This window comes from Schistocerca cancellata, chromosome 1, assembly GCF_023864275.1.
Source record: "Schistocerca cancellata isolate TAMUIC-IGC-003103 chromosome 1, iqSchCanc2.1, whole genome shotgun sequence".
Classification (NCBI taxonomy): Eukaryota; Metazoa; Arthropoda; class Insecta; order Orthoptera; family Acrididae; genus Schistocerca; species Schistocerca cancellata.
Window position 1 is genome coordinate 363516923 of NC_064626.1, and position 19003 is coordinate 363535925.

Genomic DNA, 19003 nt, shown 5'->3' on the forward strand with positions numbered 1-19003 from the left:
TCTGCTATATGGTGAGTAGCAATTATCCTTTTCATAATATTGTTACACTCCTTCCTGGATTTTCCATTATTTATGACAAACCTTTATACAGGGTGATTCACAAAGATATGCAAATATTTTAATATGTTGTTCTACAGGTAAAACTAAAGGAAAAAGTTCATATAAACATAGGTCCGCAAATGTTTAGTTATGGAGTTACAGTTAATAGAAGATTTTGCCTGAAATTTAGCAACTTCACTAATACGAAGCCATCACAAAACTGTATGAGGTTAAAGTAAAGTATGATTTCCATTTATTTTGTTGTTATTGATCTGGTGAATCTAATAAAACATGTCCCAGATTTGTATATGCAGTAGTTTTCCAGAGTATTTATGCGATCTTGGCTTTTGAAACTTTTTAGCAAGTAAAACAGATCCCCCCCTTCTGATTTTTCAACATGAGAAAATTCAGTCAAGAACATTTTCTTTAGCTTCTAATTTTGCCTACAGTCATCTTCGTTACACTTGGGTCTCTTTGGTTCCACATATTGCGAAATTTTTCTGACCATGATTTCTAAAGGAGATGTACTATCTATTACAAACTGTCATTCCAATTCTTCTGGCTCTTCAAAACTCCTTAAGATCTTGTATTTAGTTTGAAATCACAAGACTCAATAGTTATCACAGTTAATTGGTTACATATAATGTAATGTTTAAGTGGGAATGGAGGTCAAACCATCGATAATATTCTCAGTGTAAATATTTAGCACATTCATCATCCTGTTTTTTCTTTTTAAGCACAAACTTTGGCAACTTCATAAAATTAAAGAATTTTTACAATACAGTAAAAAACTTATCCCTTATTGTACTTTTACTTGCAAAACATCTTGTTCCTGTATTTTGAATCATTTATGAAACACAAAGAATGTACCTGCTATATTGGACATTATATTTTATACAGTAATGAGTACCTCCAAAAATATGTACCCAATTTAAAATTTCTCTCTGTTACACAACAATTACCAATGATTTATCTATGTTATATTTTATTGCAATACACAACTAGAATATGGCAGTCCTCTCTACAGTGAAATTCTTTCTCTATGTCCAAAATTATCAGTATAATTTATTTTTACCTCTGCCAAGCTTCTTGGACCTACTCCTAAGTTATTAGGATCATGACTGTGCCAGCTCTCCATACGCTGCATAGGATCCATGTCTCCCAAAGATGCGAGACACCTCGGACAAGGTACTAATCTTGTAACCAGGAATTTTCCTTCTGAGGTGTGCACAAACCTGGTTCCTGTCATTCATGACAAGTAACATAATTATTATTAGCTACAAATGATAACTGTGCTATTCACCGATGATAATGATAACACAAAGAGATATCTGATGGAATAAGACATTAGAGTATTACCGAGAGTGGGGTACCAGTCCTCTAGTAAGATATCAATATGATCCACAGCTAATGCTAGGAGTTTTGCAGTGCATTCTGGACTAGGGTCCAGAACAATTGCCTGATAACCTATAGGTTCTCCTTCAGCATATTCATCTGTGATAGGTCTCTTTATAACAATTGTATCTACAGGAAAATATATTTCAAGTATAGAAGAATTTATTAGATCAACATCAGTCCAAGCTTCCTCCTGTTTTAGACGAAACCTACAGAGGAAAAAAAAAAATTAAAAAATAATGTAAAATATACTTGTGACTATTGAACAATTCTTAGTAAATACGAACACAGTTCAAAAAGTGCAACAGTTTTAAATTTGATCTGAGCTATGTGTGTGATATAAACATGGCATCTAGAGGATACTAATGTTAGCAAAATCAAATATGGCAGACTGATTAAACAATCTACAAAGAAGAAAAATTAAAAAATATTTAAAATGTATTTATTTTATTTGCTTCTTGTTAATGTCTCTTACAATGAGAAATTATCAGTGCAGCAGGCATTTCAGTGTGCAGCACCCAATTACATCCAGCATGGAGCATGAAGCTCCACAAAACTGCAGGCACCATTGCCACATGTTTAGCAGCAAGAGGTAATGTAGGCATATGTTATAAAACATTTCTCTCTTCCACAAATGTTCATATCATAGAGCACAGAATAACATGAGAATAATTCTAATGTTATGGGTTTAATTTACAAGATCTAGCTGATTGATACTTTGCATACAGCCTCAAAATATAATGCCAGAAGAGTGAAAACTATTACATTTTGTACCAATTTTGACAATGTTCATTCTTTGGAAGAAGGAAAAAGATTATGACTTAACTTCCCACCAATCACCTGGTTGTTAGAGAGGGAACACACAAACACTTGGATTGGTAAACAATGGGTAAGAAATGGATAATGTCTCATTAAAATGAACCACCACAGCATTTGATGAGGGAAAAAAAGAAAATAAAAATCTGGATGGCTGGACAGAGTTCTGAACAACCATACTCCCAAATATGAATCCAGTGTCTTAACCAGTGTGCCATCTCACTGTGAAATTTTAATTACTGACTACACAAGGTCACCTTTGTAGCAAAATACTATTTCCAGTATAAGTTAGAAGTGCAGAACAGAAAGTTCTGATGAGCTCTTGTGTACAGACACCTCCTTGTCCAGTTGTTAATGAGAACTGAATGGAAATATGTTTTCGAACAAAGTTAAGAAAAACACATCGGAAAATTACTACAAAATATTTTCTTTACCAATGCATAAATGATAGTTTTCTCTCATCCTGTAGATGTATAATTCTGCTAGTTTTGATTTCACATCAGACTATAGAAAATATGTGTTTTTTACTACACAATGACAAAAAAGACAAATTTCTTAGCAAAGCAACAACAAATATAAACTGATAAAATCCCATTAAATAAAACTTGTAAGGTCATGTGCCAACACAGTATTGGCAGCCTTCTAAAACATAAAAATAAGTAACCTTTTTGGCTTGAAATAAAACATAACACAATGAAGTTCCCTGTTTTCTACAGTTTCCAATATTAAATAAGCTGCCTCAACTGTCTGCCTCCTCACTAGTAGTGGTGCTGTTGCACTTCACACCTGTAACACCTTCCATAAAAATGAAGAAAGCAACGCGTTTGGAGCTTACAGGTGCTCAGTGACAAGGGTATCAGTGCCCTTGCACATATTAAAAGGAACGAAGATGGATAAAATGACTAAAATTGTCACACAGTGAGGAGCAAACCTATATGCACTCATTCCCACCTCACTTGCATTAACCCACACAATCACTCTATCTTACAGGCCTTAATACAATGGAGGAGGGTGAAAGCTGCTATACAAGGGATTAAAACAGAAGTAAAACCACAGAAGAGCTAAAAGAAAGGCACAGGGAAATGTGACTGGCCGACCACTTACAAACGATATGGGGAGCCTGTCACCCTGTTAATACATTAAGAACCTTTCCCTAAAATCTGAGGAAACAAGTTACACATATCACAAAACCTTAAAACTCTAACCACATTTGTTTCATTCTCACTTAAAATAGAGGATAGATCTGCCAGCAAATCTGTCACTGCCACCTGGTCTAGTAAAATGTGATGTACAGCGATCTGTATGTCGCAAGCACCACACACAGGAGGGTACTCTCGCCAGAGCAAGAAGCCATGAGTCAGAGAACTGTGGCCTATGCAAAGACGAGTAAGGAGAACTTCATTCTGTCTGCATGGCTGGAAGGAGGTGCACCATGGCCATGTAGTGGGCCTTTCTAGATGCAGCTTATTCTCAGTCACTTCCAGCCACTCATCTTCCCATCGACCATAACTGTGTATCTCAACAGTGAGGTAGTAGGATGCAGAGGATAACACACTGCCATAACTGATGATTGCTACATGCCTCCTTTTGCTCCCCAGGAGAAAGACACCTCCTTCCCACTCAATGTAGTTGAAGGAGGGTATCCTGAATATTCTGGACTACTTTATTTGCAGAGTACAAGCATTGTAGAGAGTGAACAGCCTCATCTGCTCCAGTGCCTGCAAGAACTGCCTTAAAGACAGTAAAGTCTAGAGGCAATCAGGCTTTGAGGACACGATCAGGGAAAACAACAGAGTAACCAACAGAGTCCTCCCATTTCAACCCATCTGTAAAGACAGTTTTCGAGTTGTGGTGCTCAGATAAAATCATAAAATAATGAATTAAAAACATATCCAGGAGTGCAATCTCTCCTGTATTGTACCAAATCTAAAATTATTCTGGGCTTCTGCAGAATTTTGGTGGCAGACAGTTAAAACCCTGGATTTGGGGTTGTATGTGCTCCATGCCAAGTGACTCCAGCACATGCTGCACACTGATACCAAACTACCTTGTCGCATTGGACAATCGGAGAAAAGGCATTCCGGAGGTGGATGAGCAACAGTATGGTATGCAGGCGAAGTTGGAGCTGTGAGAAACTTAAATGCCTGGCACACTTTGAGAAGCTGCTGCTGGATGGTGAGTGGGAGCTCCCCAGCCTCAGCATACAGACTGGGTATGGGCCTTGTCCTCTATGCAACCCTGGCCAGCCTAATTTCCTCATGGTGGATAGCATCAATAATCTTCAGTTAGGAAGGCCTCGCTGAACCATACACTGTGCTCCCATAGTCTAGCTGCGAGTGCAAGAAAGCCCTATAAAACTGGAGCAGATGCGTCCTGTCTGCTACTCAAGACCTGTGGCTAAGGCACTTTAAGACATACAGAGCCTTCTGGGTCCTGGCTTTCAAGTCTCTCAAGTATGGTAACCATTACAGTCTGGACTCAAGAGACCTCACTGAGTCTTTAAAATGTAGAATGATATCCCTCATATGCAAGTCAGGTAAATTAAAAATATGATGCGAACATTTAAAATGAACACACACACACGTATCTGCAAAAACTGAAAACCTCTCTTTGCAGCCCACTCCTCTAACCTCCACACTGTAGGTTGTTAACTGACAGGTCGCTGTTGCAGCACAGGAGGAGGAACAGAAAACAGCAAAATCTAATCTCTTGTTGGCTGTGATGTCATTAGAAGTGGAGCTCAAGTTTGGATAATCAAGTATAAGAAAGAAATGCATCCACTTACTTTTCTACAGACCCATCCTACGTACACCATAACTTATTTGGGAGAACTATGAAAAACATGGGGATTTTATCCTCACTAATCCCAAATGCAAGACCAACTACATCAGCACTGCGACACCTCATTTGGTACAACACAACACTAGATTAATGGTATAACAATCCCTAATACAAGCTTCACGTGCTTAATTCTGAGGGAAGAAAACACATACCACTTTCTTTCTGAATTACACAAGGCTTACTTTTCTATGTTCGTCAAGGATATGTTTGATTGTTATTGAAACACCTCTCTTAACAGAACCAACAGATGGTGAAAAAAGTTATTTTTAACTCATAATGAATATGCCTATGACAGAACTAGAGTGTTAACAACTGTGAGATGGGAAATTGAGAGGGCTAGCAATCAATGGCCTGTGTCAGTGCCTTCTTCTCTAAATACATGTTACATTAATCTATCCCTTTCCTTGGTATTAGTTTTAAAACACTTTTTTCCTCTTGTCATTCTATTTATTTTCTGAAACACTAGAAATACATCATCATTCTCTAACAAATCGATTATAATGCTTCAGCCTACTCTCTTTGCCAGTGGCTAAATTTTATCTCCAAACAGTACTGTCCCTGTACACAGAGGATGTAACACCTTATGGAATTCAGCCCTTGACATTGTACCAATATGAAGCACCCATCCATAAACAAGAGAATGGATATGACTGGTTAAAATATTTAAAAATGATAGGAACTTGGGCAGATGAAAGCCACCATGTGCACCAAACATAATGAAATGGTAAGTAGCAACACACTAACATTAGTATGTGTGATATCAATCAAGGACGTTAGTCAAGTCACAGCACACAAAGGTTTGGAGTTTTATAAAGTTAATGCACAGGTGATTACAAAATTTCTTATGAATCAACATGTGCATTATCTGACAGATACTGTGATGCATTACTTCTTATGTTATGGAGAATAGATGGCAAGACACCCATCCACCAATTTCCAAAAATTATGCTTTGTTACACTGTATAAGTAACTTGCAGTAGCTGTTAAATATTTTAAGAAAACCATTTTTGTAGTCATCAGTCATATACATTCAAGTTCATTCTTAACCAGCTTTGGTTTTTACAACCATCAATCCATCATCACTGGAAGAAAAGTAGTACATCAGATAGATACTAAATGTGCGCTACTGTAAACAATGGTTAGTATTTCTTATGCAAACTGTCTATGTGATTTATGACACTGGTTAAATTATGTAACTATGAAAACAATCAGTTTTTGATAGTATAATGCAATCAGATAGATAAAAAAATCTACACACCAAGCGGTGACAGAACACACACATAAAAGAAGGTTATAATAAGGCAAGCTTTCGGAGCCAGTGGCTCCTTTTTCAGGGAGAAAGGTTGAAGGGGAAGGAAGAGGGGTGAAGGAAAAGGACTGGAGAGGTCTAGGAAAAGAAGCAAATTTTGGAAAAGTCACCCAGAACCTCTGGTCAGGGGAGACTTATCAGACGGGATGAGAAGGAAGACTGATTGTTGGGGACTGCACTGGAAGATATTTGACAACCTGTGAGCTTAAAGGTGGGAGATAGAGTAATATGCAAGACATAGATTACTACTAAAACATCAGATACTAGTTAATAAGAGTCAGAAGCTACATGCATTGTACACAACAAAGGTGGGAGGATGGCTAAAAATAGACAGGTAAGAAAATGACAGATGTAGAAAACTAAAAGGAAGTGAAGAAATTAGTAGTTACTGTGAAGAAATGCTGAGACCAAAGAAATTAACGTAAATTAAGGCCATTTGGGTGGTGAGAACCTAGAACATGTTGTAGCGCTAGTTCCCACCTACGGAGTTCTGAGAAACTAGTGTCTGGGGGAAGAGTCAAGATGGTGAGTGTGGCGAAACAGATTGTCATGTTGTAGAGCATGCTCTGCAATAGAATATTGTGTGCTGCCAGTATACATCCTCTGCCTATTCCAATTCATCATAACTGATGATTTGATTGTAGTCATGTCGATACAAAAGGCCAAACAGTGTTTACGTAACTGCTGGTATATGACGTGTCGTTTCACAGGTGGCTCTCCCTTTGGTAGTATATGTTTTGTCAGTTACAGGGCTGGTATAGGTGGTGGTGGGAGAGTGCATGGGGCAACTCTTGCAGTGGGTACAGTCAGAGGGATAGGAGCCATAGGGTAGGGAGATGAATGCAGAAGGAGCACAGAATCTGACAAGAATATTGTGGAGATTGGGAGGGCGACAAAAAGCTATTCTAGGTATGGTGGGCAAAATCTCCAACAGAATGGATCTCATTTCAGGGCATGATTTTTGGAAGTCATGGCCTTGTAGAAGTAGCAGATTAACACATTCCAGATGAGGATAATACCGAGTGACCAGTGGTGTGATCTGAAGTTGCTTTTTGAAGGTATCAGCAGTACCAGAACTGGATGTGATGTCTTGAGGAATCTGCTTTTGAACTAGATTGGTGGGGTAATTACAGCCAGTGAAGAATGGTGGTGTATTTCTGTAAAGAGTCTGCACCCAAATAAATAGGTTTTCCTCGGATGCCACGGCTCTATGGGTGGAAATGCCTGACATGAAAAGGATGGCAACTGTCAAAACGTAAGTAGTGTTGTTTGTTAGTAGGTTTAATGTGGACAGAAGTGTGCAAATGGCATTCGGTGAGTAGCTGTTCTTTGGTGAGGATGAGATAAACATCAAGGAAAATGGAATGGGATTTGGAATAGGACCATTTGAAATTTAATTGAGAGAAGGTATTCATAAATTCCAGGAATTTTAACAGGTCAGCCTCACCATGGGTCCATATGGTAAAGATGCCATCAATGTACTTAAACCAAACCAAGGGATGAAGTCTTACGGATCCCAGGAAAGCCACCTCCAAGTGACCCATGAAAAGGTTGGCATAGGAAGCAGCCATCCTGGTTCCCATTGCCATACACCTCATCTGTTTGTATGTCTGCCCTCAAAAGTGAAGTAGTTGTTGGTAAGTATAAAGTAGATTAAGATGAGTAGAGAAGTTGTCATAGGTTTGGAATCAGGTGGGTGCTGACTGAGGAAATGTTCAGCAGCAGACAGATCATGTATGTGGGGGATGTTGGTATAGAATAAGGTGGCACCTATGGGGGCAAGCAACGTGTGCGGTGGGAGTGGGACAGGCATGGATTTCAGACAATCTAGGAAATGATTGGTATCTTTGATATAGGAGGGAAGCCTTTGTACTATGAGTTGCAGGTGCTGAACAGCTAAGGAAGATATACATTCGGTGGGTGCTTTGAAGCCAGCAACTACAGGTCGGCCAGGATGATTGGCTTTGTGGATCTTAAGAGGAAAGTAAAAGGGGGGAATATGTGGTTTGGATGGAGTGAGAAGTTTTACGGATTGAGGTGACAGTTCTTGTGAGGGGCCTGAAGTTTTAAGGAGGGCCTGCAAGTCACTTTGAATCGCAAGGTTGGGATCTTTATGGCACAGGCTGTATGTAGAGGTGTTAGACAGCTGGCGTACACCTTCACTTACATACTCCTTCCAGTCACTTACCACAGTGGTAGATCCTTTGTCTGCTAGGAGGATAATGATGGAGTCATTAGCTTTTAGGGAATGTAAAGCCTGGAGTTCTGTAGAGGACTGGTTATGGTCAAGTTGTAGGGACCTGAGGAAGGATTGTGAAGCAATGCTGGATGTGAGGAATTCTTGGGATGTTTATAAGGGATGATTTTGAGATAGTTGTGGTGGATCAAGTTGGGATCATGGTCAGAATTGTTCATCACCCTCCCAATCTCTGCAATATTCTTGACAGACCCTACACTCCTTTTGCACCCATCTCCCTAACCTATGGCTCATATCCCTGTGACTGCCCATGCTGCAAGAGTTGCCCTATGCACCCTCCCTATACCAGCCCTGTAACTGGCAAAACATATACTATCAAAGGGAGAGAGAGAGATGTGAAACGACACTTCATATACCAGCTGCTATGTAAACAGTGTTCAGCCTTTTACATCAGTTATAATAAATGGGTGTAGGCAGAGGGTGTATACTGGCATCACACAATATCCTGTTGCACAGCATGCTCTACAACATAACAATTATGACCTTGGTGGCTGTTTCAGCACATGTGCCACCTGGATTCTTCCCCCAGATACCAGTTTCTTAGAACTCCGCAGGTGGGAACTAGTACTACAAACATGTCCATGGTTCTCACCACGCAAATGGCCTTAATTTACGTTAATTTCTTCGGTCTCAGCATTTCTTCACAGTAACTACTCATTTCTTCACTCCCTTTCAGTTTTCTAAATCTGTCATTTTCTTACCTGTCTATTTTTGCCATCCCCCTCCCATCTTTGTTATGTACCATGCACTTAACTTCTGACTCTTATTAACTTGTACACAACGTTTTAGCAGTAACCTCTGTCTTGCATATTACCCTGTTTACCACGTTTAAGCTCTCAGGTTTTCAAATGTCATCCGGTGCAGTCCCCAGCAATCGGTCCTTCCTTCTCATCCACACGGTAAGTCTCCCCTGACTTGAAGTTCTGGGTGACTTTTCCATAATCTACCCCTTTTCCTAGACCTCTCCAGTTCTTTTCCTTCAACCCTCTTCCTTCCCCTTCAACACTTCTACCTGAAGATGGCGCCACTGGCTCTGAAAGCTTGCCTAATTATAACCTTCTTTTATGTGTGTGTTCTGCTGCCACTTGGTTAGTAGATTTTTTATCTATCTAATGACATTATATAGTTAAATTGTGTGTATTTTAATACCATTTTGAGGTACTGTTGTATTTGGTTTGCTAATGAGTCTTGTATGAATAGAATGCAGTTTTGATCCTTCTGATGTACTGTTTCCCTTCCAGTGATGATGGTTGTAAAAACTGAAACCAGAAAAGAATGAAGCTGAATGTGTCCTGCTGATGCCTATAAAAATGCTTTTTTTCTCATATTATGTTTTGGTTTTCTTGCACATAGAAACTGATTTTATTGTATACAATAGGTATTTTACTCTTGCCCCAGATTACTCACATACAGAAGTTTTCATTACACCACAGAAACAAAAAGCATAAAGAAAGAAGAAAAAAAGAGAAAAAAATGAATTGGCTGCAATGAAAAAATTATTACAAAATCTTTGCAAAGTTTTCATTCCAGATGTGGTAACAAACCATAGAAACATGCACAAAAGATCTGTTCAAGCACACTATGACTTCTCATGTCTGAAGAAAAGCTGTACCTCAGTTGCCTGTAGTCTATTGGAGAGTTTCTCATTGAAGGGAGAACTTCCTTCATTCGAAACAGAACTGTATCAGCATACTGAAGTTCCATTCCAGTTTGCCACAAAATCCACTCAGCTCTGACATCAAGAACATGGGCCAACTTTGCGTCTTGAACAACCTAATAAGAACGACAGTGTGATTTTGGAAAGTACAAGTTATCAAGACAAAAGTAATGTTCAATACACACTATAGAAACCAGTGGAACTTAGAATGTTAACTCACCTCCTTTGGCATAATGAAAAATGACCTGACAATATCTACAATAGCATCATCTGCTAAAATTCGTGTGATAAGTCTGGACCAAAAACCACTTGGAAAATATGACATCAAGAGCAAACGCCGAATGGAACATTCAGGGTCAGACCGGTGTGTGATTTCACATTGCATTGCTGCTGAGACATCCATTCCTTCTTCTGGTGCAGTTGGTCCTAATATCAACAAATAAAGATTTCAAAATCAACATCCTTAGTACGAAAGATTTGACAAACATTATGGTCTTGCCTTTACTTAAACAACTGAGAAGACCATAGTTAGTGAGAGATGAACAGCTGCTCCTAGCTTATACACTATATGTAATACATTTTTGCTGCTGTATGCAATTACCTGATATCCTAAATGCACCTGGGGAGCTATGAGGTTTTTGCAAGCGAAATTTTTCTGGACTCTGTGTATAGAAAGATGAATTTCCAACAAGTGTAGAAGCACTCGATATAGCCATTTTCTTGGTTCGAACTGCCCACCCACGGGACCGAACTGGAATCTGACACAAAGTTCCAGATTTAATAAAAAAAATCAAACAATGATAAATAGACATAAAAAATTATTTACAGTTCCAACATATTGTTGTGAGATTAATACAGTGACATTTTCCCATTTCTATTATTTTAATATCAAGCTGTTTCAACATGCAGTGCACATACATTTGTTACATGTGGAAGAGCAAAAACTTAAATGTTAGACACTTTGTAATTCACCATGTGATTTTGACAAATTATTTAATCAAAATACACTAAAATAATTTTGGATTTATGCATCTAAGAAATTTCAAAGAGAAAAAGAATTTTGTCTCGCTTCTAGTGCTGCATAGTAGCAACTCATTTATGTGGGTTAATACTAACTTAATTCTTCATGCTACATTTTATTTTTGAAAAGTCCTCTCTTAATAGGACTAAAAGACTGTAAAAATTTTATATCTAATTCATAATGAATATAAGGCTTCATGGAAGATTAAAACAAGTGTGCCAGACTGGCACTTGGACACAGAATCTTTGCCTTTCACGGGCAAATGCTCTACTAATTGAGCTACCCAAGCACAATCCACCCTCACAACTCTGCTTCTGTTGGCACTTTTCTCCTCAAAATGTTATTGCTTAATTTCATATACAGAAGTCTTACTTGTCACCATTTATCATGAAGTATGGTGAGTAATGACCGTCAGGCTTTGTTGTTCAACATCGTGCATGCAATGAGCACTTTCCTAGATGTATGTTTGTGTTCAAGTAGGAGTATGATCTGGTATACAACAAGACTTGTCCTGGTATACAGGGGAATTATTAATGCTAAGGTAAAATACCAAGACATTGTCAAAGTGTCCTGTTGTCTAAAATGTTTTTGTAAACATTTGTGTTTATTCTGTCGTTGTACAAAACCAGAAGGCCAAGCCGAAGATAAATTTTCACCGTACAACTACTCCAAATGTCACAACAGCCACAATACTGTTCACCAGGTATTTGCTGGCTCCAATCACACTCAGTTGAATGTCATATTAGGTTTGGTGAATCATTACTCTATTCAACTTTCTTCCATTACTTCGTTATAAGTCAAGCAAATAAACCTACCTTGAAGTGCTGTTAAATGTCAAGTATATACTGTCATCACAAACACTGTTGGGAGACACAAAAGGAAGTTAATGTCTACTAGTTCTGAATTTAGCATTGTGTTTTTCATTGTTTGGGTAGTGTTGATATAATGGAGAAATTATGCAATCATCAGTTTGCTTGGTGCATATCAGGATAAGCACAGGACACTGAAACCTGAATGGGATCTTTGATGAATGTCTACTTTTCACATTCTAGATTTATCTAAGATAGTTAACACTCACTAAGCTTAGCAGAGACTGTAATATCAATAATTTCACAGTATTTTTCAAATGTTTTTTGTTTGAGACCTAAATTAAAATAAAATTTGCTAATGTTAATGTTAATTTTATGTCATGCTTACATACCATATTTTTCAAAGGTTTCATATTATTGTTCGCAAGTAACTGGATTATTTTACAAACAATTTACAATTGAAATGGATCAATATACATTGCTAAATATGTGTCTTAACAACACAGAAATATGCATAAAAACAAAATAGTCAAACAACTGAAATGTAACTCCCAAAAAGCTTGAATATGATATTACATGCAAGGAACTTGTGAGCATTGAACAAATAACATGGATTATAAGAGTTATGCTATGAATTGAAAGGAAATGCAATACGGTTAAAACTGCTATTCTACAGAACAGCAAAAATGACAACTGGAGGGTCGCATATAGAAGGTAGCTTCCTTTATATTTTTTGTGTTCTTCAATCATTCAAGTTCTAGTCATACACCTGCCAACACCATGTGGAAGCCTTCAGCAAACTTTATCAATAATCCCTGCTTTCCGACAAATGTATGCACACTGTATTACTAGGCACACACTTGAAAATGACATGATTACTGAAATCAGCACATAGCAAGCTGCAATAAAAGTTTTAAAACCAGAAATGGGTAATGACCCTTTATATGTCATTCATTACGACTATGGAGCAATACGTCACGAAAATGTTTGAAAAATGCTGTATTGAAGTATCAGGCGCAGCTCCGTTCTTGAGCCTTTCTATATTAATGTATTTTCACAGTATTTTAAGTCATATTGTAGCAAAATACACTTTCAGTATTCATCTGTTAAATTAAAAAGCTATTTCAGTTTTGATTATATGAACATTTACGTAATGATCAGTTCTGCACGTTAGTTTTAATCTTGGTACAAAGCAGACAATACAAATCTTCTGCTCCCCACAACTAACACTAACACAATTTTGGTTTATTGGTAAAATACTGAGGAAGCACAATCAATCTACAAAGGAGATTCCTTAGCGGTCACTCGTGCAACCAGTTCTAGAATATTGCTCAAGTATGGGGGACCCATACCAGATAGAATTAGCATGAGATATTCAATGTATGCACATAAGGGTAGCACAAATGGTCGCAGGTTTGTTTAATTCATGGGAGAGTGTCACAGAGATACTGAAAGAACTGACATGGAAGACTCTTGAAGACAAACATAGTAAACTATCCTGAGAAAGTCTGTTAATAAAGTTTTAAGAACTGGCTTTAAATTATTATTCTAGGAGTATCTACAGCCCCCTGTGTATTACTCACATAGGGATTGTGAGGAAGGATTAGACTAATTACTGCATGCACAGAGGTATGCAAGTAATCATTCTTCATGCGCTCCGTGTGTGAATGGAACGGGAAGAAACCTTAATGACTGGTGCAATGGGACGTATGCTCTGCTATGCACCTCATAGTGGTTTGCAGAGTGTAGATGTAGATGTAGATGACAAACACGCCAGCACAGTTATTATACACTTGGCGGCTGTTCTGCATCATACTTATAAATTTTGTTTGGAGGAGTGGAGAAAGGACAATATGATAGGAAAGGAAATGTATTGAGGGAGCAGTGTTTACAAGTTTGGGAAAAAAAAGAGCAAGAAACATAAAACTACATATAATTTATTATTTTTTAACTGTCCTGCTCTGAAGAACTAAGTGTATCCAAGAACTAAGCAATCAAATTCTCTTAATGATTTTTTCTCAGGTGGCTTTCTATAGACAGTAATTTTCTTGCAAATTTTGTGGGATTGTGTATGTATTTAACTCAGCCTTCCACAATAACATCATCAGTGATTTCCTGAAGTAAATTCTGCACATCCATAATCCTGAATGTCAGTAATTTGCACACATAGTATGTGATTTCTACTGTTTGGCTCTGTGTGTCTTATAACGTGATCTCTTAACTCGCATGCAAGAACTGAATCATAGCTCTCTTCACCAACACAGAACACTTCTATGTAGTGAAGAACCAGAAGTAACAAAACTGCAAAGCATGAATGAAACACAGTGTTGCCACACCTCTAAGCAATAGGTGTGTGTCTGGTAATTGTTACTTCTTACGATGTGATCTGGATGGCAGCTGTGGCACAAATGACCTGTAACAACAGTGTGCGGTTAAGAGGCAGAGACCAAGCCAGATAGGCCAAAAGCTGCTTATTGGCAGTTATGAATGAAGAGAAGGCAAAGAATGAGAGAACTCACATGCCCCATTCTGCAGTCAGTTTCGCTGTTCCCTAGTATAGCTAAACACCACAAACAAACAATATAAAGTAAGAGTAATATGTTAAATAAAATAATTTCAGATAATTACAAAGGTGCAAGATATGATAACATGAAACAATACAAGAGGAACATGCTTGTTAAGCAAGATAAAGAAGAAGAAAACAACATTGTTACATCGTCACACAACAGAAAAATTATTGAGACTTTCAGAACTATACAACACATGCATGATTTCAGATATACTAATGCAATGCTCATAAAAAAGAACATGCATTTTACAATAAAGAGAGAAAGAGAAGAAGATGATTTGCAGCACCTTTACCCTGACTATCTGAACATGACTGCTTTTTAAACTTTCTTCTGAGGGAAGCAATGATGGGATGAGTAGTGTTCTGTTGTCCCATGTTAGTGCTACTTCAAACTTGTTCAGCAAATTCACAATGTATCCACGGGTGTCCACTGGCCCAATGTTTGATGACTTAAAGACATGTTTCAGATCATCTAATTTCATCACGCCTGAAAATTTAAATTCAGATACAACATTCATGTGATAACACATTTTTGAAGCAGAAACTGAAGCACTGTACAATCTACAAATTTTTGCTCATCATTGTCTAAAATCACAACAATGTCAACAGGCACGAATATTAAAATATCAAACTGTGAAAGGACAGAGGAATGAGTAAAGGCACCCATCCACCATTAACTGAGGCATGGAGCAGTTGACAGGCATGTAAACAGGAATGAGACTGTCATTTCGCTTCTTCAGAGCTAGCAGTTTAATAAAAGCAGACACACATTTAGCATTTTGTGTCTATTAGCTTCTAAGCTCTCAGAAAGCCTTGTAATGATTTCAGTTCTGCCTGTTTACTGCTCAACACCTCAACTATTACCTTTATTCCTTCCATTGTTTATATTACAACCAAGTCATATTAAATTAAAAAAATAACCTACCTCACTTATGGAAATAGCTTTCATTAATAACTTCTTCTGTAGCCAACAAATATCACTCATACTTCAAAATCATATTTCTTGAAGAATCTGGCCCTTAATACTACATTACAAGCCTTGAGACTACACTGATTTGACGTGGATATCTTAAAGATGTTTCGGTAAAGATTCTAGTAAACATAAGACTTCCTATTTCATTTTTTGTGTTAGATAGTCCACAAAAGTTTTAGATTTTTTTCATTCTACCATTACGGTTAGATGTCCCATTGACATCAACATACTTAGAGATGGTAGTGTACCTCAGATGGACAAGGGAGATGATGGTAATTGACTATGAGATCAAAAGTATCCGGACACCCCCCAAAAACATATATTTTTCATATTAGGTGCATTGTGCTGCCACCTACTGCTACGTACTCCATACCAGCAACATCAGTAGTCGTTAGACATCATGAGAAAGCAGAATAAGGTGTTCTGCAGAACTCACGGATTTCGAATCTGGTCAGGTGATTGGGTATCACTCGTGTCATATGACCATATGCGAGATTTCCACACTCTTGAACATCCCTAGGTCCACTATTTCCAATGTGATAGTGAAGTGGAAATGTGAAGGGACACATACAACACAAAAGCGTACAGGCCGACCTCGTCTCTTGACTGACAGAGACCATCGACAGTTGAACAGAGTCGTAATGTGTAATAGGCAGACATCTATCCAGACCATCACACCGGAATTCCAAACTGCATCAGGATCCACTGCAAGTACTATGACAGTTAGGCGGGAAGGCGGGAGGTGAGAAAACTTGGATTTCATGGCCAAGTGGCTGCTCATAAGCCACACATCACGCCGGTAAATGCCAAACAAGGCTTTGCTTGGTGTAAGGAGCGTAAACTTTGGACGACTGAACAGTGGAAAAATGTTTTGTGGAGTGACAAATCACGGTACACAATGCGGTAATCCGATGGCAGGGTGTGGACATGGTGGATGCCCAGTGAACGTCATCTGCCAGAGTGTGTAGTGCCAACAGAAAAATTCTGAGGCAGTGGTGTTATGGTGTGCTTGTGTTTTTCATGGAGAGGGACGGCAATTGCATCTTTCCGGTGGAGTGGTTACGTGACAGTAACATCCCTGTAATGGACTGGCCTGCACACAGTCCTGACCTGAATCCTATAGAACACCTTTGGGATGTTTTGGAACGCCAACTACGTGCCAGGCCTCACTGACCGACATCGATACCTCTCCTCAGTGCAGCACTCTGTAAAGAATGGGCTGCCATTCCTCAAGAAAACTTCCAGCACCTGATTGAACATATGCCTGTGGGAGTGGAAGCTGTCATCAAGGCTAAGGGTGGGCCAACACCATATTGAATTCCAGCATTACCGATGGAGGGCGCCAGGAACTTTTAAGTTATTTTCAGCCAAGTGTCCGGATACTTTTGATTACATAGTGTACATGAGAATGGCTACTTGGGCTTTGAACCTTAATACTCTCCAGGGCAAGGCCATCTTCTGAAAGACATAAAACTACTACTTTAAAAATTCATAGAATTCACTGGAATCAATTACACAGCAATGAAATGTGTAGTTTCAGACAGGCACAATTAAAAGACACTTGCACATTGGCTTTTGGCCACAGCCTTCATCAGAAAAAGAGAAAGAAAAAACACACACACACACACACACACACATACACACACACACACACAGATATATTCATTCACACAAGCAAGCACACCTTATGCACACATGACCACCACCTCCAGCAGCTTGAACCAGAAATAATTCTCGGCTGAGCCACACACAGATATATTCATTCACACAAGCAAGCACACCTTATGCACACATGACCACCACCTCCAGCAGCTTGAACCAGAAATAATTCTCGGCTGAGCTGGTGGATATGACGATCTTTATGTTATGAGTAAACTTCATGCCAACACATGGCACAGGTCAAAACATTACGAGAACATTATCTTTTGAACCAAGGGTTTTCTCATCCAGACAAAGAGAGGAAATTGGGTCATTCATGAATAAAGCAGCAAATTCATCCTGAGTTCTAAGTCAAGGTAAACACAGATGGCACATACAAAAGCACACAAGTAAGCTCTTCAAGTCACTAGCTTTCAGAACCAAAGTAACATCCTCAATCCAGATTTCTTTGTTATCTGTTATCTGATGGGCTTCTCTTGATCACCAACCCATACTAAATATGCATCCAGTCTTGCTTATACAATCTTTTAATTTATTTTCTTCATTTTAGTTCCAGAAAAAGGAACTTATCATTGCTGGTACTTGAGGTTATGTTTACGGATATGTAGTGGGTTATAAAAGTTTCCTACCGAGAATATATTCTGTTATCTATCATCCCTCACATATTTACTTCACTGTTTCTACACACAAAATTCCAAAACTAGGCACTTCTAAAACAACATAACATGATGGAAAAGCCATCAATTCACTGTAAAGAATTTCTTTAAATGTATGCTACTGTTTATTAAATAGTGTAAACTACCTAACTGAAAAAAATTTCTGCAGGAATGTTGACAATGTGACAAAGACAGGTAAAGGTATTAAATGATTTTTTTACACTTACCAGTACGAGCAAATGGGTTAATTTCACGAATAGTCACAACATGTGCTAGCATATCACATAACCACTGTGGGTCCAGAAAATACAAATCTTTCAACGTAGCATCATCATAGTGGAGGAGAACACCTGAAAAGACAAATAAACTTAATCAAATTTAGAATTTAAACTTGGAATATTTACCAATCTTTAGTTGCACAATGTCTTTTACAATAAACCTGCTGAAACAATCACACACCAGTGTTGTTAAAAATGCACAAGAGGTTAGTTTCCAAGTGCTTAGATGAAGTGACCTTTGTTGCCTAAACATATTTCACTCAAATAATTTCATTTTACATTTGACCCTAAGGTTCTTTTTTTCATAGTACCCCTTTGCAGCTCTCATCTACATCTACATTTATACTCTGCAAGCCACCCAACAGTGTGTGGTGGAGGGCACTTAACATGCCACTGTCATTACCTCCCTTTCCTGTTCCAGTTGCATACGGTTCGCGGGAAGAACGATTGCCGGAAAACCTCCGTGGATGCTCGAATCTCTCTAATTTTACATTCGTGATCTCCTCGGGAAGTATAAGTAGGGGGAAGCAATATATTCGATACCTCATCCAGAAACGCACCCTCTGAAAACCTGGACAGCAAGCTACACCGCGATGCAGAGCGTCTCTCTTGCAGAGTCTGCCACTTGAGTTTGCTAAACATCTCCGTAACACTATCATGCTTACCAAATAACCCTGTGACGAAACGCGCCGCTCTTCTTTGGATCTTCTCTATCTCCTCTGTC

General features: G+C 38.4%; 1 protein-coding gene across 1 annotated transcript in view; it reads right to left on the bottom strand.

Moving 5' to 3' along the window:
* LOC126176520 (leucine-rich repeat serine/threonine-protein kinase 1) overlaps positions 1–19003 on the bottom strand; it is a 389495-nt gene that overhangs the window by 61684 nt on the left and 308808 nt on the right. The window contains exons 27-33 of the mRNA XM_049923710.1: positions 18229–18351; positions 15001–15200; positions 10916–11072; positions 10535–10740; positions 10270–10430; positions 1399–1643; positions 1115–1281 (exon numbers count right to left, since the gene is read on the bottom strand). Of these exons, the coding sequence (XP_049779667.1) occupies positions 1115–1281; positions 1399–1643; positions 10270–10430; positions 10535–10740; positions 10916–11072; positions 15001–15200; positions 18229–18351 (1259 nt within the window). The remainder of the gene's footprint in view (positions 1–1114; positions 1282–1398; positions 1644–10269; positions 10431–10534; positions 10741–10915; positions 11073–15000; positions 15201–18228; positions 18352–19003) is intronic.